Source organism: Stylophora pistillata, chromosome 12 (genome assembly GCF_964205215.1).
Source record: "Stylophora pistillata chromosome 12, jaStyPist1.2, whole genome shotgun sequence".
Taxonomy (NCBI): domain Eukaryota; kingdom Metazoa; phylum Cnidaria; class Anthozoa; order Scleractinia; family Pocilloporidae; genus Stylophora; species Stylophora pistillata.
Genome location: NC_142530.1, coordinates 15,035,001 through 15,058,635, shown reverse-complemented (window position 1 = coordinate 15,058,635; position 23,635 = coordinate 15,035,001). Strand labels below are relative to the sequence as shown.

The window sequence follows — 23,635 nt, the reverse complement described above, 5'->3', positions numbered from 1 at the left end:
AAGCTTCACAAATGGAAAACCTTGGCGACCTTAACCTCCCTACCCCAACTATCTCTTTCATCAAAGCCAAAAATAAAAATAAAAAAAAAAAAGGAAAATAAACAGGATGACGTTATTCCTTGTGTCTTGCTGATCACGTCTTGCTGATCACGACTTGCTGATCACGTCTCCCCCTCTCTGTCAGATGCTAACTTTCACCGTACCCTTATGGTTTGAGTGATATTTAGAAATGTTTAAGAAAACGTAATTAATTCATTCTGTTTCATTTTCAGGATTTTTTGTTGTCAGATCGAAGTTGTAAAATAGATTTCATTTTCGTAGTTTCAACTAACATGTCTATCACACAGTGTCTTTTGTATTTGTAAGTCATCTATTTTTAATCATGATTATTTCTATTCAGCTTCCTTCAGCAAACTGTGAACACGTTACTAAAACATCACGTACTGAACACGTACTGTGGATTTTGACCGCGTGTTGAACTGGGGCCTATTCATCGTCCTTCCGCAAACCACTCCGCAAAACGAAAATCAACACGATCTCGTCCCCGAATGAAGGACTATAATAACTTCTCAAATGTGACAAAATGAAGTATAATCATTCAACATCGAGATGACCGTGAGTCCAACGGTAGACTGGAGATACTAAGGTGGCGGAAAGTCACAAAGTAAAAAATGGCGGCGAAGAAGGCGTCCAAGAACAAAGATGATCTCGATGCTCTGCTACAAGAAGAAACAAGTTTGCTTGGAGAAAAAGAAATATCACGGAAGAGGAAAAAAGGCCGGAGTGATTTGGAATTTTATAGCGACTCCACCACTGGTTTGAGGAAATACAAGCACAAGTATCGGCCTCGCGGAAAAAAGGTGACGAATAGGTCGCTCTCCAGTGCAACAGAAGAAGGTGAATTTACAATATTTTTATCTTTTGCAACACGATATCCCCCTAAAATCAATGAATACAGTTAATTTTCAAAACGTCTTAAATTTACTAGAATGATTAATCCAATGTTCCAAACAAGCTGCTGGCCATGTTGCCTTAACAAAGCTCATGCAAGTTTTATTTGACTCAAACCTTATAGATTGCGATCCGAGTTTAGATTTGGGAGATGATGATGTACAACCTACATGTCATGAGATGTCACCACCATCAATTGTCAAGCGTAAGTTTTTTTTGGGACAGAATGTTCTTTTATCCAAACACCTGCAATACAACTGTTTTTCACAACATCCCACTTTAATGTAGATCAATCACTTTAATGAGTTCAATCGTTTCTCATGCAAAGGTAATGATAAATTGCCAATAATGACTGGAAAAATTGGGTCCCTGTGCTCATTAGTGAGCTGTAGCCTTTTATCCACCTATAGATCTCAATATCAAGGCAAATCTACTATATTTTCAATGTGTACATGTACAAGCATGCGCGAATGATGCTATCAACTATCTGCAGTAAGGGTTGCACAAAATCTGAGGAATCACCTTAAGCTTATTTAATAAGGCATTCTTGGGACAACTTGATTTAATGAAGTAAGTGGGGAGTGTAAAGAAAGAGAGTTTATTTTTTATAGGGTTGTACATTTCATTTTCCATGTTGCCAGGTCTCAATCTTTGTTAGAAAGAAAGTTGGTGAAATCACAATCTAACTGGCATTTAAAAGAAGGGGTGCTAAATTATTTTAAAAAATTATGGTCATGAATAGAAGAGTTGGAATGTACCAGTATCTATTGATGCACATTCTGACTAAATATTATTTTTGTTTCATAAAAGATGACCTCAAAGCTGCACTTGCAAAATGTGAAGAGGTTCTTTCCACATTTCAAATTGCATCTTCCAAAAATTGGGAAACACAGATGTCTAATTTGACTTCTAGTTGGAACAACATCAGGAAGCAGCTAATAGAGGGAGTCCTTAGCTGTGAGGGCCACCCCTCTCCAGACATTTGCAGCATTTGTTTGGAAGGCAAAGTCTGTATACGATTTATGGAGTGCCCAAAACAGTTTATGTGCCATTCATGCAGTGAAAAGGTTCACAAGTCTTTGCTTTTCATGACAGAGATACATATGTAAATGGGTACTTTCATGCTATTCCCCCAACTGTGGAGTTGATGGAAAAGGTTATCACCAAATAATAGGTAATTTCACAATATACAGTGTCCATTTTTTTAAATTATTTTTTCACTTCATATGCTTAATTATAAATTTTTTTAAACCAGCATATTCAAATTGAACTTAGCATAAGCAAGTAAAGGTGGATGGAGACTCATCTCACATGTATTAATTAGCTAGTCATAAGTGGTTTCTTAGCGAAATTTATGATGATGATGATTGTGTTATATCACAATGCAAAACAACATTTTTAATGTAGCTTTGCTTCTCTCTTTTCTTTAGATAAGTCTTTTCCAGTCCCTAATATACCAGATCAATGTTCAAGTTGTAAAGAGGCTGGAGTCATACAACAAATTCCATCTTCTGGTTTGTTAATAATAGTTAATGAAAAAGGTAATAGTGGCTGTTTGCTTAAACTGTCCTGGATTTTTACTTATTTCTTGTATCTAATTATTAAGTGAATTAATAAAAGTAATATGGCTTGCTCTTTATCTCAAATTACTTTTTGATATGTCCTTTTATGGTTATAAATTAGATTGTAATGCAGCATAAGAAGATATTTATCTTATTAAAATTTTAATTAGTTTCACATTAATTTATTACCTATAGTTATGGGAATTCCTAGTTGAAGCCATTTTACTGCACTTTAATGTTATCATTATTCATGAAGTGAATAATTTCTTTTTCAGGACGATACAATTTGAACAAACTCATAATCCAGTGTTCCAATTGCAACAGTATCATTCTATCCAGGTCTCTGATTGATGTTGTACAAGCAGGGTTTTGGTGTGGGAGTCCCACTGACACCAGTTATGTGTTTGACCAACAATTATTCATGGTATGGGATTCAATCCAAAAAAGAATGCCTGGGACATCAGAAAGCTCCTTTATTCATGCACTTGGGGATGTATCAGTTATGAAAGGAAGGGTATGCTTTTCTTTAGTTGAATTAATTTTATTTAATTTTCCACTTATGTTTCTGCATAATTTTTTGTCCAGTAGTCTATTGAATGGTCAAAATTGTATTCTGACACATTCTTGCTTAACACCTATCTTTGAATTGTAATATTTTAGAGACAATGTAGCAAATGTATGGGGTTACATGACTTGCTCTTGCCTCTGACATAATAATCTGATTGTCTATAGATTTTTCACATATTTTTAAGTTTGGTGCTAGAACATTTCAATATAAATTTTAGGTTTTATACCTTGTTTGTTTTTTTTTTTTTTGAGATTTTTGTTTACATAATGTGGTGGAAATCTTACTTTTGTGCTGTCTGCTGTACTTTATGTAGTATTTACTTTTACTGACCTACCTAAATTGATATTTCTATTTTTTTTTTCAGGCACCAACCATCAATCACAGCATGTTTAGTAGATTTTTTAAAGGGTGGAAATTCTGCCAGTTTGAATTGGGACATCTGCAAGGTCACAACTGGATTATTTGCCCTACATGTTTCATCTTTCGGCACTCCTGCCATGTTGATGGAAATATGAAACTGTATCGTTACAGTTCATCTGGAGGGTAGGTTTTATTCTAGAGGAAAGGTCTACACAGAACAATGTCAAAAACACCCAACATTCTATCAATGCTCATAAAACTTGTACAATAGAATGAAAGGTGCGAATTTTGTAAATTATACTTTTATTAGTGGCCTGAATACAAGTGGCTGTTGGTTATTGCATTACTTATATTTTAATTTGGTGTGTTTTGTTGAGTTTATTTATATTGCAAAGATATATAAAGTTGAGGTTTAATCATTAGGTTAGGCACAATAGTAACTGTTATCATCCATTGTCTTTAATAGTATGCAGTTATATCATGAAAAAAATGATACATTTTAGCCAGTTATAATTGTTTTCTTCTACAGACAAAGGAGGCAATCATATTATGAAGATCTTTTTATTGCCAACAAGGGGGATGTTGATAGTCACATGAACAAAGTATGCAAAGCAGTCCAAATCTAAGGTGTGTATATATGCAGTTTTATTCGGATCATTTTATACTAAGTTTATAGCCTCTTAGCAAGCTGTGACAAGTTTCTATATTGGTAGGATTGCATGAAATTTTGGCTTTTCTGTTACAGTATTTGTAGCCACGAGAGTTATTATTTTTTTTTTTTTCTTATCAGTTCTGTCGTTCGTCTTTGTTAATTGTAATTAGTGTAAATAGTTCTCGTCTCGATAGTTCAGTTCTGTATTTATTAGTTTGTATTTTTTCGTGCTGTCAAAATGTAAATTAAGTTTGTCAGCGTTGTTTCATGCAATCGCCTTTGAGTATTGTGTAGCCTTGTTTAGTCTATTGTTTTAGCCTTTTATCTGCTATATAACATCGTAGTTGTGATTTTCATTCAGTCGTTGTTATTCCGGAGTGCCGTACAGATCTTGTAAGTAGTTACGCTTTCGTTTGTACTTTCCTGTAGTTTCTCGTATTCCTTTCGTCGTATTTTAGTTTCGTTGGGTTTAAGTTCGCATTGTTAATTCTGTATTTTTTCTGTGTTATGTACAAGTGAATCGCCGAGATTAAAAGGTACGTATTTCAAACTGTAACGGAGTGTCAGTTACAGTATTAATAGTTATTAAATGCTGCAACTAGGAACAAGACAATATATGTGGGAGGTATCACATTGGTGGGCTGCTTCTAATTAGGGTAGGAAGACAGCTGAACTAGATGAGACAGGACTTGAGATCGCAGGCTGCCGGCATGGTTTGGCACAGTGGGCAGTGAACATGGTGTAAAACATTTTATAGATTTTTTCCTATCCAGGGGTACAGTATGAACAATGGAGGTCCATTGGCATTCAACTTAAGGCAATTAGAAAACAATGAGGACTGACAAATTAGAATCAATCAAATTCAGAGTTGTAACTAGACCTTAATTAGTCAGTTACTTCATTTTAGTTAATTGAAGTTATAGACATTCAACTGAAAGGTAAGTTATTCATATCTTTTAGATCGTGAGGAGCTCATTACTGAGCATGCTATTGCTTGGAATCAAAGAAAAATCAGTGGCATGGCACAGAGTCTGTCAAGACGATACACACAGGTCAGTATTTATGCAATATTACTATTGCTAAATAGCTATTAAACAGACAAAATTATGTTACCATTTGTAGTCACGCTTTTTCTTATTTAGACTCGTCCAAACAGCGTGCACACCTCTGCAAAAAGATTTCTTCAAACAAGAATAAGCTGTCTTCCCTAATAGATAAGTACCATCAAGAGAAAGAAGGCAATGAAGCTTTGCAAGCTACTGTCTCTGAAGTTATGAAGGGGAATTTCCCATGGGGAAACACAACAGGTAAACTTTGTGAATTTTAGTACTCAATTCAACTTGTCTCTTTTGTTGAGTATTTCAGCTCGTAGCTGTCATTTTTGTTCTAAGTATATTTTCATTCTATCATTGATAAAGTATTTTCTTGTACATTGCACAACTTACTAATCTTTTTAAGATAAGACACACTTGTGATAGGGGGTAGCTTAGTAGCTACGGTCATTGTGTTGGTGTCTTTAGAAAGACACTATGCTCCAGCACTGCCTTTCTCAAGAAATTGTACCAGCAAACTGTTCACAACTTCTAATAGATCAGGCCTCTTCCGAGGTGTTGCGTTTTTTCCTACTTCTGTCTAATCTGAGTACGCAGGACATTAAAATCAAGAATAACAACAACAGCAACAACAACAAGCCGCTTATTTTTCTGCTTTTAAAGCGTTATTTTGCAAATAGTAAATGCTAATCTGGGCGGGCCATTGATTGCTTATACATAAAACTAGATCAATTAAATTACATTAATAACAATTAAGATTTAGTTACATGTAATATTATTATAATAGTTTCTGCATATTAAGATTGCTAAAACAAAATGAGGGGAGAATAATGAGAGGAGAATAATGAGAGACAACACTGATTTTAATTACTTAAAGTTTCCTGTTCTTGAATAATCTCGTGGTTAATAAGAAAGGAATTTTCTTTGTCCAGCATTCTTGGTTATTCATTTTTAATTCTAGCTTTGAAAGACTTTTTGGGTAGCTCCCTTAGATTGCGTGGTATCTCATTCCAAAAACTGGCACCAGTTATTGAGAATGCATTGTTTTTGTAATTCAAGTCAGTTTTCATTCGTCCATATGGGTACACCAATGAGAATCAAGAAAGTCATCGTTGAAAAACATGAAGTGATCACGAGATGGGATGAAGAAATTACTCTCGTAAAAAAAGAGATGGCAAACTTTGTAGCGTTCTACATGGATGTTACTATTCCTCGGCTTGAAAGGATTGTTGTGGAGTTACAGGATAAGTTAGCACGTGAGCATGTCATAACCATTAGTCTTTCCTGTTCTTAACATTAACAGTTTGCTGTTAATAGAAAATAATCTTGATAAAGCGTTCTTGTTCTTTTTCCCTGTCAAGATCCTAAAAGCAGCTCAGACGTACCACGCGACAACAACGAAGCATCTTTGCAACCCGAGATGGAAGAAAATGTAATTACCTTTATCTTTGTGTTTACTTATTTAATTATTTATTTATTTATCTACGTACGTACTTATTTATTTATTTGTTTCTTTAGTTTTCACACTATCCTTTGCTTCACAACTGCAGTACATTTCTTACTCTTTTGCAATACATTGTGCATTCTTTTACAATAATGTGCTTACACTTTGCTTTACACTACTCTGCGTCCATGGCATACCATGCAAACATTCAGACACACTATGTAAAAGTAACGTAGCATCAATATTTCTCTCTGCGACACCCTCTTTCTTTTCGTGTGTCTAGTAGATGAAGTACAGAAGTAGTTCAATGAGTGTGGTGGTTCTTCAAGGAAAGTTGAGTTGTACCGAAAAGGGAATTGCCTTTTGCAAGAGTCAGATTTGTTCTGCAGCTACCAAGTTCAAAGCTGCATTAAGTGGTAGTAACTACGAGGAATGTCTGCCTTTGGAAGAGGGTGCAGAAAATGATGATGACGTTGACGTTGACGGCACGTACGACAGTACTGGCGATTGTTCTGAAGATGAAATCACCTTTAATTACAAGAACGTACCAGGTGCGGGAATTTACATTGTGGTACTTGGTGAAGGAATTCCCCATTGCGATACATTTTCATGGAAATTTCCTGTCGAAATTAGCCAGTCAACGCTCGACGACAGAAACGGCAGTTCGGCTTGTAGTGTAATAGCTTTGATCTTTGCTCATGGAGTGTGGCATGAGCGGCTCGATCTCCAACCTACGCGTGAATTATCTCCACTGTGGGTTATGTTACTCTGTGCATCAATCAGGGTGGGAAACCGCCTTTATGACCGCTGTCGACACAGCCTACCTCAGCGTTTTCTTTCAGCCTCAGAGGCAGCCACTGTCGCAGAACAATGTGTGAGTGTGTCCGTGCATTCGCCCTTGGCTAGACGAGTTTGTGATGACCATGCTCCTACAACTCCAGTGCACCAGCAGGGTGCGACAAAGACGGTGTCCACTTGCCCCAGACAAGTAGTTTTGGCCAGTGGACAAGTGGATTATCAATCGTACTTGTCCTTTGGACAAGTGAATCTTCAGGAAATAAATAAAAATAAGGTGTCTTCGGTGGAGAAATTAGTATAAAATTAAGTTTTTGCAAGTGTTAAACAGATCACTTTTCGCAAACGAAAGTTACAAGTTAGAAATGAAATGAATTGAGCACTTAGGATTTAACCGCCATTATATTTCAGTGAGTACCAAAAGGAGCCTGGGACTCATTTGGGGTATCGATTTGTGCATTTATCACTAGACCCTCTAAGTAACTTTCAGCACATAAACAATGGCTGACCAGCGAAGCATAAAAGGCTATTTTGGTGCACCGGAAAACGCAGAAAAGCAACAGAAGAGAAAAGCAAATCCTTCAGCAGAAGGCACCATGGTGAACGAGAAGAAAAAAAAATCTGAAAATCCAACAGTTCGAGTTCGAAAGTTTCAGGAATCTTGGAAGGACGCCTTCCCGTGGGTAGTACACGATGCGAACCAAGATGTGATGTATTGTTCCATATGTAGAAGATATCCCGCGTTTGCAAATCTTCAAAGTTCTTTGTACATTGGCTGTGGATCAGGCGGAAAGTATCGCATAGATTCGCTTCTTCATCATAAAGCGTCAAAGGAGCATTATCGTTGCTCGCTACAATTTGAAAAGGAATCGAATCCTGACTACGTAGAACCGATTAAGGCAGCTGTTCAAAGAAACGTGGTTAAACTAAGTGATAAGTGTCATTCTGCACTTCAGTGCCTGTTCAACACAGCCTTTTTTGTAGCACACGAAGAACTCGCTTTCAGAAAATTTGCTGGTCTGTGTGAGTTACAGAAGAAGAATGGTGTACAATTTGGGGACCAGTACAAGAATGATAAAGGATGCAAAACATTTATTAACCACATAGCCCAAGTAGAGAAAGGTAAAATTCAGTCTGCAGTGAGTGATAGTAGATTTATGTGCATATTATCAGACGGATCTACTGATTCTGGTATAGTAGAGCAAGAAACTGTGTATGTCAGATATGTTAACAAGAAAGGCCGGTCAGTTTGTCATTTTGCGGATATTGCTGCCTTAGAATCTGCTAATGCAGATGGAATTTTACATGCAATCGACCAGAGTCTTGCTGGGATTGGCATAACTGAGACAACTCTCCAACAAAAACTGGTAGGATGTAATTTTGATGGTGCTTCAGTGATGCTTGGTTCGAAGACAGGAGTTGCAACTCAGCTAAACAACAGAGTCAATCAAAACATTGTCATCATGCATTGTGTTGCGCATAATTTAGAACTTGGGGTTGGAGATGCCATTAAAACTGTCCCTTATCTGCAATCTTTTTTGGACAATGTCTCCCAAATCTTTCGATTTTACTATTACTCTCCTAAAAAAAGGAGAGAACTTCATGGTTTTGCTGACATCTTTGAGGAACAGGCTGCCTACTACAGTAGTGGCTCTAAGAAAACCAGATGGGTAGCCAGTCGACACAGAGCTTTGTTGGCCTTAGAGAAAAACTTTGCTATTACGGTAAAACACCTTGAACATGTGGGTACAGGGACTGGTGAGGATGCAGCAAAGGCTAGAGGCATGGTGAAAGCAATCAAGGCTGAAAAGTTTGTAAGATTTTTATACTTTCTCCTTGATGTTACTAAAATTCTGAGAGAATTAAGTCTACAGTTTCAAAGTGATGACCTGTTCATTACTGAAGTCAGCACCAAGTTGGAGACAGCTCTAACAAAACTGGAAGGCCTCAAGGATTCTGATCCATTGCCCATAACAGCTACTTTCCAAGCCAAGTTCCAGTCAAACTATAATTCTGAGAGTGGCCTCTTCAAATGTGGAAAAGACAGTAATCTTGATGTTGTACTGAACAAGGGAAATGCGATGGGGATGCAACAAAAATTTTCTAACTTTCTAACTGATGCCATTGCCTACATTGAGAAGAGATTTTCCAGCCTGTCTAAACCTCCAATGAATTACTTTGAAGTATTTGATCCTACCAAAGTGCCAGGGGAGAGAAAGCTGAGAGCCAGTTTTGGCAATGACAAAGTAGTTGCATTAACTGATCACTTTAGTAACTTGTTGTCTGATGATGAAAAGGAAGGTGCTGTTTTTCAGTGGCAGGAGTTGAAGATTTACCTCTTCAGTCACCAAGCAATGAAACCCCTTGATGTCTATGCCAACTTATTGTCGTCTAGGCCAGATAGCTTGAAGCATATTCTTGTCTTAGTTGAACTCATGCTTAGCCTCTCCCCTTCCACCGCCAAATGTGAGAGGTGCTTCTCGGCTATGAACAGAATAAAAACGAATTTGAAGACTCGAATGGAGCAGAGAACCTTGTCAGATCTGCTGAGGATCAAAGGAATGGACTGTGAAATAAACGACTTTGACCCTAACCCAGCAATTGAAGCGTGGCTTCTTGGTGCCAAGACAAAAAGGCATGCGATGAAAAGAGGCCATGAGGCAGCAGTGGTTGTCCCCACAGATGGCCCATCTGTCAGTGGGCCCTTCAAAACTCCTCCTCTCTTGCCTCCTTTGCCTGAGTTACCTCAAATAGACAGCTCTGACAGCGATTCAGAGTAGTGACTTACACATATTAAAAGACTCAAGAAACAACACTGTAAATAAGTATACCATTACTTGTATGCATTATGAGTACTTTATTGACACTTCAAGTGTAGTTGTAGTTCCTTAGTAGAAAGGTTTATTCCTCAACCATTATCATGCATCAGAGCTTGGATTTTACTCTACATCCAAGGACAACTAGACTTGGGGTTTGGACAAGTAAAACCAGAACCTCACTTGTCCATTGGACAAGTGGATTTCAAAATTTTTTTCTTACCCTGCCGTGACCAGTTATCAGCACTGTGTGATGGCTTCCACGGAAATGCAGCTCTACTTATAGCCAACGAAAAGACCGTTCTTTTCTTACCACTAGCTGGTCAATCTATTGCCTTGGTGGACAGTCATCGTCATGGTAACCTTGGTGCCCAAATGTTACTTGGTTATCAAAGTCGTTTAGAGCGATTTGTAGTTGCGTGCCAGAAAGTGCTCGATTTAAATGATGATACTTACTGCAATCTGTCGCTTATTTATTTTTAGGCCAGGAGAAGTCAGACTTGATCATATCTCCATTTACAAGCCTAGTACGCTGTATGGAACTTGTATTGAATTTTTATTTATTTCAGCGTGCTTGAAAGTCGCATTATATACATTTTAAGTATTATAATATAATTATTAATAATAAACAATGCAGAGAGGGTTGCGGCAACAATTATCGGCAGTTTGTATCAAATACTGAGGAAAGGTTTGTCCCCTACTTTTGTTTTGAGGTCGATCTATTCCGTGGGTTGATCATCGGTCTTGAATATTGAAAATAAAGTATATGTTGTATTTATTAACCATAATTCTATTTTTTTTTTTTAGTTTTGTCTCGGAATGCTTTTATTGATTCCCATTTTCTTTAATGTTTCTAACTGTAACGGTGACATGGTGCAGCGAGGAGGAAAACAAGCAACATTTGCAATATTTTGTTCAGTGCACCTGCCTCCCGGCTCACTACAATTTCCAAGAAGACTGTAAATTTCACGTTCACTTTAATATCAGCATTATTAAAATCGTCTATTCCACTTCAAAAACGTTCTTTTTATTTTGTTATAACAAGATGGAGAAGCCTTTTGGGGTTAACAAGAACAGTGAGAGCCACTTGAAGTGTTGGACGCTCTTTAAAACAGGTTTCAACCGTTACTGAACTTGTGTTTCAAAACCTGATATTGTCTCCGACGAACGTTTCTCGTGGTTATCCCTTGTAATATACCATCGAAATGTTGAGGTTTTTATTTTCTTTGGAACCCTGTGGATCGTCTCACTGAGGCCCCAGATAATTTTTGGTTCCGCAAAGCCGTTTTTAGGCAATCTGGGGAATACGCCTGAAACTCCTTGTATCAAGACAAGCTCTGTTCATATTAACAATATGTGAATAAAACAGCTTTGTAATAATAAGGTTTAGGATTTTGCCACTGCTTTTCCGAGCGAGAAAACTGTTCGGGACCTTCGAGACAGGGGCCCGTGACCCGAGGCACCACATGCTGGAAAGCCTAGTTTTTGTAACAATCTACCTCGTAAACTCTCATTTCTTTTCATCGTGTAGCCGTTATTATACCAAAGGGAAGCTGGCTTTTTCCTTTGTAAGCGGTTAATTTATAACGTGAACTGACAAAATTTCTGAAGACTCTTGCAGATCAGTTCATAGGTCGATGATAAACAACCGTTTTCGATTTCTCTGTTAGAATTCGGTTGGGAGAAGAGGTCTGCATATTGCAATTTTTTAGCCTAATATTGCCTAATATACTCAATAAGCATTTCGCAACGGTTGGACAAAAATTAGCTCATCAGTTACCTCCAACTCCAAAATGTTTAACTGATTTCTTAGGGAAATGTAAATCACGCGTCTCATACTAATTTTTTCAACCTATCACTCCGGTTGAAATTGGACTGGAAATATTACCCAACAATAAGTGACACAGCCTCTACTCCTGCCCTACTCGGATATTAAAGTGTGCAAGTGACGTTCTACGTCATGTTGTAGCAGAAATCTTTAATTTGTGTATATCACTTGGAACATATACAGCCAAAATTAGATGTGAAAAATCGCCCATATTTAAGGATATGAAACTGAACCAAACAATTACGGGCCCGTATCTTCACTGCCTAATTTTAACAGAATTTTGGAAAATTTTTATAAATGAAGAAGACATTTTTTTTATCGCTCTCAACGCAAATTCCGCGAAGAGTATTCATCCTAAAATCACTTGATACTTACAGCAAAAATATATTAGACTCTCTTCTATAAGTGAGCAAAATTTCATGGCTTAACCATTACTGGTTACAAAGTTATAGTCACAGTCATAGCAAGTGATCCATTTTTAAACCATTTCGCTACTTCTTACGATCGTAGTTCTGTTTTGTGTCATTGAAATCTAATAATATCTACAGCTTGCAAATGTTTCTATTTTATACACTAGTGTGCCAAATTTCATGCCTACGCCGTGCAGGGTTTAAGAGTTAGTTGTTCAAACGAGTGGACCCCTGTTTACGTCAGCCATATTGGATTTTTTTTAATTAAAAAGTTCATAAAAAAATCAGCTTTTACCATTTTTTCATTAAGCTTACGCCAAAGTAATTAGCATGATAAGTAATTTACGAATATGGCAAGAAAAAAAATGAATTTATTGAACTTTTTCGACTTTTTCCGCACGTCGTAACTGTTGAACATTAATGTAATCACTTCATACTTACAACAATTAGTTTAGATCAAACCTTAATATATACGTGGACCAAATTTGGTGGTCTAATCATGAACGGTTACAAAGTTACGGGCGTTTAAGTGAGTGTAGGTTTTTAGGCCTTGGGATTGGTACCAACTGACCAAGTCCAGTTGCGTCCTTATAACTCACTCCTGAAATTTTCACTAAGTCCAGCATATAGAAAATTTTTAAAAAAATCTTTATTCGCAAGAGTTGAGAGCTAAAATTTTCAGAGAGGATTTGCAGGGTGATTATCATTACGTGTAGCAATTTTCTCATTATTTTAACAAGCATTTTTGGTTTTAGAGCTGTTTTAGTTCTACCACTCCCCTCGTGGTTCATATGCCCTCTTTTTCTGAACCTTCTGGCTTCCAGCGCCTGCCCACGTAAGGGTTAGGAAACTTCAAATATACCAAATTATTGCTCTATTAAAGAGCTTTCTAATGGTATATAACATGTTGTTGCTTATTAAAATGCCACGTCAAAAATGTGCAATAACCTTGTTGTCAATTTCCCCTCCTCTCCTGGAAGTCTCTCTCCTTTTTTGAACTTTTTACGCACATCGTAACTCTCTGGAAATGCTATGAAATAACTTGATACTTACAGCAACAATATATTAGACTCTCTTCTATAAGTGAGAAAAATTTCGTGGCTTAACCATGACTGGTCAGGCCAATGCAAAAAATCCAAGATGACGGACATGAAAAGGGGTGCTCTCATGGGAACTGCTATAACTTCCTAACCTGGCAAGTTGGCTATAACTAACCTTACTCGGAGCCTAGAGCATTTTGCTTAACTTTGCATTTTAGACCCAGACTGATTGGAACCCAGACATGCCAAAATTGACTGACTTTACAGCCGTGATCTGGAAACCCTTCGCAATTTGGGCTGTCTTAATTAACAATGAAGAGAGCTAAAATTTTTTGAAGACTGAATAACAATATTTTGAACACCGAAAGTATAACTTTGACGTTTGAGAGGTTGAAGTAAAGGTCTGTCAGCATGAGCGGTCTTGTGTAAGAAAATTGTACAGGATAAAAACAAAGTAGCCTCAATTTGGCAAAAAAATATATCCATTATTTAAAAAACTGGATCATTGGATAATGGAATTCAAGACTTTTTATTGGCTTAGCTATTATGCTATATGAGCCAATATACCATAATCTAATATCTGTACATAGTAACATCGGGTTTCTTCTTACAAAATAAAGTCGAGAAGATTTGTCTGTCTTGGGTGGGTTTTTTTTTTTTTAATAAAACAATTATTCCACTCGCGCCTCGTTGGCTATCTATCATCTCATATCCAACGCGCGCTCGTGGAATAATTGTTAAATATTTGTCCTTGGACACCATTTCTTCCTCATGGAGTCGTTTTCTCCGAGCGTCGCACTCGGAAATCCATTCCCTTCTTGGAATGGATAATTTCCGTTGACAAATATTAGTGCAAATCTTGCTGAAAATGGGCGTTGTTTATATGTTGCATTTTTGATTATGCATCCCGAACCTAACAGATCCCCGTCAAATGATAGCAATTATTTACAACCTATGCGCTAATAATTGCGTCACGTATTTTCTCTTGTGCAGTTCAAAGGCAGTATATCTAGGTCAAATGCTGGCAAAATATTTATGGTAGAAAAGAGACTGTTAATAAACGGGCTTTTCTGCGAATTAGCTACTGCGTTAATTGTTTTCCATCGGATACAAACCAAATGCTGTGTATCGAGGGTGGATGAATGACCAAAAACGCTATAAAAAAGGGCTTTTTGGTTTGTGTGCGAGTTGGAATCCCTATTCCCAGAGATGTACACAAGCAATCACTACTTCACTACTCAAGACCCTCTTTTTAATCAAGCTTTACTCATTTGTCGCTAACATTTTTTGATCTGTGGTATGCACGTAACTACTTTGTCTCCCGCGATATACTTTTCGCACCTAAACAAGTTGGAAATAGGTAAGACAAAGAACATCCCTTTCTGTAAATGACTGTTCTCTTCAGGATCGCCCAAAATTACTGGTGCTGGCACAGTTGGCTTTTTTATGTAAGTAATTAAAACACAAGCAAACCCTCTTTCAATTTTATGGCGATTAAGCGTCACACGATTTTCGTCTACAATACCAACAGAGAGAATCTCGCCATCAACAACATAAACCACTCCATTACCCTCCTTTGCTGCTACTTGCACATCCTCAGCGTCACCTACCAGACTCCCACTGCTATTTGTCGCTGTGTTCACATCAGTCACTTGGGTACACCCAGCTCCACTTGACTGACATGCATTGCCACCTGAGGCACCACCCACACCAGCCACCTGACCACGACACGCACCACCTGCCTGATTCCCATTGCCAATTGCTGCACCCCCACTTCAGCCACTTGCCCACACCCAGCACCGACATTCACACCAGCCATCTGCCCATGACCCGCACCACCTGCCTGACTCTCCTTACCAATTGCTGCACCTTCCACTCTAGCCATTTGCCCATACCCATGCCCTGCACTATATGCCTGACTCCCATTGCCAATTGCTGCACCTCCCACACCAGCCATTTGTCCACACCCAGCATCAACACCCACACTGGCCAACTGCCCATGCCCCACACCACCTGCCTGACACCCATCTAGTCCCCCAGTCTGATCTGCTGGATTCTCTGTGGTACCATTCCCACCTTCTGGTGCGATACCAGTACAAATTACGGACATTGTATCAATTCCAAAACTGAGAGTAACTGATGGATCGTCAGGGTCATCATCCACGGTTTTATCACTGCCATGAACGTCTACACAGAAAAATAACGTTTAAAGTATAAGTAATTTTCCAAAAAAAATATCTAAACTAAATTCAGTTAGTACATTTTGTCCATCTTAACGTGATAATTTGTTACCTTTTCTGTGTTGGTCAGCATTGTAAGGGACAATACTATAAAAAATTGCAAGACACTCCTATACCTCCTTTAGAAAATCAGTTGAATAGGACATGACATGTAAGACTTGCAACCCCAGATCTCAAGGACTTTTCTTATTACTGGGATCTATCATTATTATCAATATCATTATTTTTATCATTACTGCTATTTTTACTTACCTTTGGCAAATTGTTTGAAGAGCTTTGTGGTTACTCGACCATATTTTGATGCATTGCTTTTATCCGACCCCACAAACTTTAGCCCAGCACCAGGTGTGCCATAAGTATGTACAGATGTATCAGTACCATGTTTATTGAAGTACAAAACAACAACATCCCAACCATGATGTTGATATAAAACATTTGCCTGAAAAACAAACAACATGAAATATTCTCAGTAGAATTTCTGAATATATATCACATTGCAGCAAATAAAATAAGGTCATAGGAAGTAGAATAGAGAGTTACAAGCCTTGCAGTTATAGCAAATAAACTATAGATAATTTATAATAAATTTAGTATTCATTTGTGATCACAGGTGTAGCCTTTAAATACTCCACTCATAGGAACAAAGAGTGTGAGTGTGTGAGTGATTGTGATCACAGGTGATTAATAAATAGTTACAATCAGCAAATACAAATTTTCACTCGGGCAACTTTAACTACATTTACTTAAATTATAGTTGACAATTATGGCCTCTTATTAAGAAAGAAAAATTAACTTACTATAGAAGGTTTGGTAATTAGGCGAGGGTAACTTTGTCTGAGAAAATGTTACAGGGGTCAAGGAAAAGTGCCAGTTGTTCATTTAACAGGTGTCTGTATTAGGCAGGCAAATGCACATAAATGTTGTAGTTTTCACCTAGAAAAACATAATAGTTGAACATGTATTAAAACTGTCTTGTATCAAGGGCAGGGTTCTGCTGAAAAGGTGATTGATATTATTGTCTTAAAATATCCAAATTTAATATTACTATCATTTACATTCCCACAGTATTCAAAATCTATAAAGACCCCTTAATTACGTTATGAAGTGGGGGAGGGGAGGGGAGGGGAGGGGAGTTAAACAGTTCTCACTCAAAAACAACATACTTCAATGAAATGTAAATTATTATTTTAATAATCCATGAAACAAACAGAAATGAAAGCATTTAATCTAGATAACCATTTAAGCATTCAATCTGAACAACCTAAATAACCTTTAAATGTAAGCTAGATATTCATACCTTGAATAGTCTTTTAGTTGGCCTGAAAACCTCTTCAGAATTTAAATCTGAAATTAAAGAAAATTATGTACATGTGATGTTCCTAATCGTTTTCATTTTGTTCCTTAATCATTTTCCTTATTCTTCGTTTTCAGCCACGTGACCAAATTTTGTAATGTAAGTCGCGACCGCCATGCTGGTGGACATTGTTAAAGTAAATATGGCTTCGGAAGACGCGCCTTCGAGTGAAAGTGTTCCTTTTTCGGAGAATTATGGCAGTCTTACCGGTTCTGCTAAGGCCAGGTATCGAGTAAAAGTTCTTATCTGTGGATTTGATCCATACGCGTTAAAAAAAATCGGAGTGTAGCGAGGATTTCGTGGATTATCCTAGCGTGGAATATCCCGACATAGTGAATTATCTGGTACTCCAGACCTCGTGGATAACCGAGCAGCAAATGAAAGCGTATAAGCCATGTGTGGGACTTAGAACTGAGCCTGATGGAGAATGGATTTGCCCTTCATGTGCACCATGAAATTGATGTGCAAAAATTTGGAATTGCTGGTATAAAGAAATGTTGTTTATGATTTCCAAAGTTATTCAGTTCTTGCTCTTATTTGTTATGATACCATTTGATTACAACAGGAACATTTTTTTAGCTACCTATACAAAAAATGTTAACCCCTTCATTAGCCACTTTAGGCATTTTTATCGTTGGTTGAATGTTTTATTAGTTTTAGGAACCACCATAATTATTAATAACTACACAAATTTAATTCAATTCCGTTGACTGTAAGGTATGGATTAGGCCTAAAAGTTATTTTTCTCAACTTAGAAACTCCTTGAAGAGGAAATTGTTGCTGAATTAAACATCATATTTTCTCAATGATACCTGATAAAATATTGATACTCTCACAAAGGGTCTAAATAATCTAATTAAAAGGCACAGACACTGATATATTAGTAAAGGCACAGCAAGTTACTGCAATTTTGTCTATTGGAGCCAAGTCATCACCTTGCGGAGCTGTCACCAGCTGAATAGGGAGTATTTCTTGCAATATAGTGTACTTTCTGCGCACAAGACCAATCACCCTTTCCACGTGGATTTAGACATTAGCAATTTCTCTGGTTTGCTCCACTTCCTCTGCAGACAACTGTTTCTTACCTCTAGTAAATGCTGGTACATGAAGGTGAGCTTGATAAAGACCAACAGGGTCAGCAATATATCAAAGCCCCTGTCGGCAAGCACTATGTCCCCAGGTAAAAGCTTTCTCAACAAACCAGACTTTTCTGTGAGATATTTGTCACTCACTCTCCCACCCCATGCCTTTGAAATGAATGAGATAACACCTTGTGGTGTTACACCAATAAGAAACTTTATAGTATTGTGATGTTTATAATTAGACCAGGTCATTGCCCTAGCAATTAGCGTTAAATCCAATATTAATCAAACCAAGAAATTTATTGACTGTAAAATCCTTAAACATCGATTCAAAAACGTTTTTCTTCAAAAACCTATTTCTACCCGAAAAGCCACATGGGACAAAGCCACCGCCGGGCAGTTCCCGGATGGTCACAGCAATTAGGCTAGATGGTCTTTCCATAAAGATCTCAAAGCAGTCAATGATGACTACAACTCTCTTGCAAAAATTGTGTTGGAAAACTGCAGGCATGGTGGCTTGCAGTTCCTCATGCTTTGGCCACTGGATTAAAAACTTTAGTCTGATAGACACTACATGTGTCCACTTGTCAAAAATTCTTGATGTGGTTGGCACAGACATATTGGAATGAAAAGCTAAATCTTGCAATGGAGAATTGAGTTTAAGTCTAATTAAAACTAAAAGAAACTCTTGAAACTGGTCAAGTGCATTTTAGGTGGTTACTTTTCTGTGGAGAGCAATAATATTAAAAACATGCATTAAAAGGGAAATGTGGGGACTCCTGTATAAAACTTGGTTTTTTCGTCATTATTTGTAAAGCTTTCCACAGTTAACTGAAGAGACAGTAGTTGTCCCTTTGTACTGCTTAGCTCATCAGTGATGTGTTGCAAGTAGATCTGCTGTCTGTCCAGTTGAGCCATATCAAGGTCAATCTGGTAGCATCCCTCTGACAAAACCTTTTCTTCAGTCTGGCAAAATTGGTCATGTTTATCATTATCATTACAATCACTGTTGTCAGCAAGGTTAATGGCATCATCAATTGGACATGAACCTGAAGTGCCATCATCAATGGGACATGACGCTGAAGTGCCATCCTCAATGGGACATAACCCTGAGGTGAAATTGCTTGTGCGTGCTGCCATGAAAAATATAGATGCATCATATGTCAAGTGTATAATTTTATTTAGTAATGGCTGTATAAATATTCCAACATAGGCTTGTAGGTGACACGAATGAAAGGCCAAAAACAGGGTTGCTGTTGGGTTTACCAACATAGTGTCTTACTAAATACAATACACCTTTGCCATAATGACGGAAAATCCGATGGAGGTTTGAGACTGGTTATGAATAATTTCACGAAAGCGAGGCCACCCGGGCAACACATGGCGACGCGACTGTACAAGCTCTCACAATTCCTCGAGCTTTTTAACCGAAAATGACATTCCTGGAGCTTCCTTAGGAGATAGAAATCTCTCACACTTCAAGACTGAGGATTTGAGACTATGGTTGAAGGGCAGAGGCGACCCAGCGAAAGCTTTAAAGACAAAAGCAAGCTTGTGACAAGGCTAGTTTCGAGCACAAGATGCGTACTTCGAGGTGTTTTGATTGCTTGAGAAAATTGTCAATTGTGATTACTTACACTTAAATTGACCTAATTTCTTATACTTTAATACATCAAGAGCGGAAAGGTTAAAAACATCATTGATCCTGATCCCAATAATCTTTATTCTAAACGAAAACAACTGCCCTCGGCAAACAAGACAAGTTCACACTCCGCCGCTAAACGACATGTTCCCGTCAAATTCTCTGAATCTAGTATGTGGAACTACTCACTTCAGAAGATGCCTCTGTTTACCAGAGCGGAATAAAACAATCATATAACACGCTCTGGGGTCTAGATAATTGTAGATTTCCATTAAAATAGCGTTGTTAGGAAACGAAGTGTAGCAGGACACAGCAGAACTGTCGGCGCGAAATCTTTCAATAGAAAAAGTCTACTTTTTAAACATTCATTCTTCTTTGAAATGCTTTCTATTTCTCTTTAGAGCTCTTCTATTCTCATTTCATACTGTTTCAAAGCGCGACAACACTCTGAATGCATGCATCATTCGACTCGACCAAATCGGTCTGAGTTTCGACATCTTTTGTCTTTGCCTAATTTTCGACATTCTTTTCATTAGATTCTACAGTTGTAATCTGACTCTCTAGCTGTTCATTCGATTTATCATTACGCTGCTTTCCGAGTGTGTACACCATGAATAAAGCCCTGAATGATTGATGAGTAGTTGTTTTACTAGTGAATCTTTGAGGTGGAGGCTTTTTTTGCGCAGCGAAGTACACCACTGAAATACCAAAGGTACAGCATTGGTTTGAAGGCATATTTTTCCCGCAATACTTTTCTTCAAGTCTTCCATTTTAAAATGGTGCGAGCAGACCATGGTTGAGTCCAAGACTTTGAAGCTTTTTCCTTCCTCTCGACGGATTGCATGAAGCCATTGCTTTCTCGCGAGTTTTTCTTTGAAGTAGGATATTTATTAACCTTTCACGTCGCGATATCCCCTTGTAGTCCATGAAGGAACACAGCAGTGGCATGGCATTGTACATATTAACTTGAGCCTTAGCTATATTAGTAGTCGATTCTTTGAGAAATAAAGCTTTTTGGATCGGTTAATAAATTGTGCCAGAAACTTTTTGACAAGCGCTCACAAGTGCACAAATCCATGCCCGGGTGGCCTCGTTCCCATGCACTAGTTTTAGTCTTCACTCAGCCGCCGCCATTATGGCAAAGGTGTATACTGTCTACAATTTGAATTAATTGAAATGAAAGGGATAATATTATTCCATTTAAACTTGCATTCTGACACAGTGACAACAAGAAGACAAGATGCAAGCGCCAACATTATTTTCAGTTACCGTACAACACCCTCCCTCGAAGAAACTTCAAACAAGTAAGCAAGTGTGCGATTAGGACCGCATTTGGGTCATGACAAAGTACACTTACAAGGTGTTTCAGTCTCGACAAACTCGCAGCATTGTATAACCTCCTCCACACCGCTGTCTTGGGTAGTACTAGAGGAAGGTAACTCATGATATTTCCGCTTGATTTCATTCGTCTTTCGAGCACAAGTATTTCGATCAACTTCCAGGGAAATATTTTTAATTTTGTCGTGACCAAGATTTATGGTAGGTGCCCAGTAATGGTTGGTGGTGTCCTGAAGCTCAGCACGTTCTGCTACAAGTAAACATTTATTAATGTCCTATTTCTTTGACAAAATTTCTATGTAATGATAACAAATCGTTAATTTAGGTCATTTTGTCGGACAATTCGTAAGAAATAACTTGGTTATCTCCTGATAATTCACGCAAATTCAAAGATGACAGACCATACGTGCGAACATGTGCGCGAGGTGATTCGCTATCATTTGGTTCGGTCGAAAATTTTATTCCTTGTGGAAGTGAGGACTGATTCCCGAGAAGAGATTAACAATTTTACCAAAGTATTTCACATTATCTACTTACCAGAAATAAAATGATTGTTACAAACGCGAGAGTTTTCAGCTTTCTCAGTTGTCGTCAAACTCCTTTCTGTAAATACTCGCAAAACACTGTCTTCTTCGGGCTTCACTCAATTTGTGAATTCCTTCTCCCTTGTTCAATATTATCGACGGAAACCGGTAAAATTTAAATCTTTCTTTATCTCTTGCACTTTTGTGTCCGCAGTTCTTCACTGCACAACACGGCCGCGCAAGAAGCCTGGGTCTAACGTCAATTTTATCCTCACTGATAGTGGTACGGCTTTGATCCATTGTCCTGATCTACCAATTGTACAGCGAGGGTTAGCCACACCCCACACACACCCCACACACACACACACACACACACACACACACACACACAAATGTAACCCATTGATTAAGTGCTTAAAACACATAGACCTTCGACAACAGTGACCTGAATTGACCTAGATCCCCTTTCTTTTGACACCACGCGATCGGCCGCTTGTCCACCAGCATTGCCGACTTTCATATCGCGAGAGACTGGGGCGAATTTTGCAAACGCCGGACAAAATTGCCGGGAAAGTCTAGGGGGAACAAAATATGGTCCAGTTAAAACACTAAATATTCCGAAATGTGAATATTTTACACGTTAGATCAATAAAAATTACTCATTCCTTGTGTATTCGTCGTGTGTTTTGGCGATTTCTGCTGTTTTGGGCTTCCTTTACCATTGCTGTTTTTCCTGTTAGCAGACGAAGTCAAGGCTGCACACTACGATTTCGATCGTTGTCCACGCGGAGGCGGTTTGCGCCCAGAAAATCTATCTACTCGGCAATTTTTTTACTTGCAGCTTACGATCCGAGATGATTGCACCCTGGAAAGGGTCTCTGTTCCAAAAATCTCCGCGTTTTCCACCATTAATTCCAAGTTTCTTTCTTTCTGCCGTACCTCTAGACGTGCAAAGTGGACACGGCCGCGCAAGAAGCCTGGGTCTAACGTCAATTTTATCCTCACTGATAGTGGTACGGCTTTGATCCATTGTCCTGATCTACCAATTGTACAGCGAGGGTTAGCCACACCCCACACACACCCCACACACACACACACACACACACACACACACACACACACACACAGTTACGTGACAGTTACAACGGACACATTTGAATATTCAGCGGGGTTTGCCGTGAGCATGCACTTACGTAGAGCGAAATGCCATCGAAGGCGAAGAGATGCAGCGGAATTGACTGCGAAGCGACTTGAAGTATCTTTATGTAAACTCTTGCCAAAATCCTCAGTAAAAGAATAGCAACCTCTCTATCCAGTATTAAATCGGATAAAAACTATTAACATACTGTGTTACAAGATTGCCAGGTGAGAATCTTTTAACCTTTTGTTCTTATCTGACATTCTCATTCCCTGACGTTCTCAGAGATTCCCAAAAGAGTAAACAATCGCGAAGGTTCAAGTTGTAGATCCTTAGATTTCATTAGGGGAACTTTGTGGATCGATTACTGCTTTTCAAATCATGATCCAAAAGCTTGAATTTCAGTATACAGTAAAATTTTTCATTGCGAATCTTAGATAAACATTTAGGTATTCAAGCTTATCGGCAAGCTGGACGTCGGAGTTCCATAGATATATAATTTTTTCCAACGCGTATTCCATTTGGTATTCATGGAAAGTGAGATGTTTTGCCACCTATAACTGACTGTGCATGTGATCGGTGTTGTACGTGAAGTCGTGCATGCCGCATTATAATGATCGTTGTTTACAGGATACTCAACCTCTATCTAACTTAGGTAAATTGCCCACCGTAAAGAATTATAAACCTGACTTTTTTAGTGTTAGGTCTTCGTTACAGCTATAGAAGGGCTATAAACGCTTTTAAACTCTCTACGGTGGCCAATTTACATCTTATCAATCTAGTTGATAAAACCAAATTACCTCTTTACACCCACATATGTATCACCACACTGAGTTTCT

The 23,635-nt window shown here is 38.1% G+C and overlaps 3 protein-coding genes and 2 pseudogenes across 6 annotated transcripts in view; 4 read left to right on the top strand and 1 right to left on the bottom strand.

The window, feature by feature from the left end:
* LOC148718943 (uncharacterized) overlaps positions 1 to 23,635 on the top strand; it is a 279,110-nt pseudogene that overhangs the window by 233,791 nt on the left and 21,684 nt on the right. The window lies entirely within an intron of this gene.
* Positions 98 to 4,986, top strand: LOC148718946 (uncharacterized; annotated as a pseudogene). Its single transcript, XR_015993925.1, has 9 exons — positions 98 to 243; positions 401 to 897; positions 1,076 to 1,156; positions 1,762 to 2,125; positions 2,382 to 2,492; positions 2,789 to 3,027; positions 3,446 to 3,624; positions 3,971 to 4,068; positions 4,610 to 4,986. The product of XR_015993925.1 is annotated as an uncharacterized LOC148718946 (transcript).
* On the top strand, positions 5,004 to 7,759 carry LOC148718945 (uncharacterized). Of its 2 annotated transcripts, XM_088740842.1 has the most exons (5): positions 5,004 to 5,145; positions 5,236 to 5,403; positions 6,231 to 6,401; positions 6,507 to 6,577; positions 6,876 to 7,759. In XM_088740842.1, exons 2-5 carry the CDS (start codon positions 5,367 to 5,369, stop codon positions 7,686 to 7,688), a joined length of 1,092 nt encoding a protein of 363 aa, XP_088596968.1. In that variant the 5' UTR covers positions 5,004 to 5,145; positions 5,236 to 5,366; the 3' UTR covers positions 7,689 to 7,759. The 2 variants fall into 2 exon arrangements, with proteins under 2 accessions (XP_088596968.1, XP_088596969.1); XM_088740843.1 differs by lacking the exon at positions 6,231 to 6,401 and having other exon boundaries at positions 5,236 to 5,400.
* On the top strand, positions 7,885 to 10,164 carry LOC148718944 (zinc finger protein 862-like). Its single transcript, XM_088740043.1, has one exon. It carries the CDS (start codon positions 7,885 to 7,887, stop codon positions 10,162 to 10,164), a length of 2,280 nt encoding a protein of 759 aa, XP_088596169.1.
* Positions 14,777 to 16,840, bottom strand: LOC111332232 (uncharacterized). Its single transcript, XM_088742090.1, has 2 exons — positions 15,971 to 16,840; positions 14,777 to 15,665 (listed from the first exon to the last, which is right to left on the bottom strand). The coding sequence occupies exons 1-2, from the start codon at positions 16,173 to 16,175 to the stop codon at positions 15,127 to 15,129; spliced, it is 744 nt and encodes a 247-aa protein (XP_088598216.1). The 5' UTR covers positions 16,176 to 16,840; the 3' UTR covers positions 14,777 to 15,126.

Coding starts and splice junctions, on each gene's coding strand:
- LOC148718945 (XM_088740842.1), top strand. CDS start 5,367: ATGAAGGGGAATTTCCCATGGGGAAACACAACAGGTA. Junction 6,402..6,506: donor GTTACAGGATAAGTTAGCAC/GTGAGCATGTCA, acceptor TTCCCTGTCAAG/ATCCTAAAAGCAGCTCAGAC. Junction 6,578..6,875: donor AACCCGAGATGGAAGAAAAT/GTAATTACCTTT, acceptor TGTGTCTAGTAG/ATGAAGTACAGAAGTAGTTC.
- LOC148718944 (XM_088740043.1), top strand. CDS start 7,885: ATGGCTGACCAGCGAAGCATAAAAGGCTATTTTGGTGCACCGGAAAAC.
- LOC111332232 (XM_088742090.1), bottom strand. CDS start 16,175: ATGTTGTTTGTTTTTCAGGCAAATGTTTTATATCAACATCATGGTTGG. Junction 15,666..15,970: donor CTTCAAACAATTTGCCAAAG/GTAAGTAAAAAT, acceptor TTTTCTGTGTAG/ACGTTCATGGCAGTGATAAA.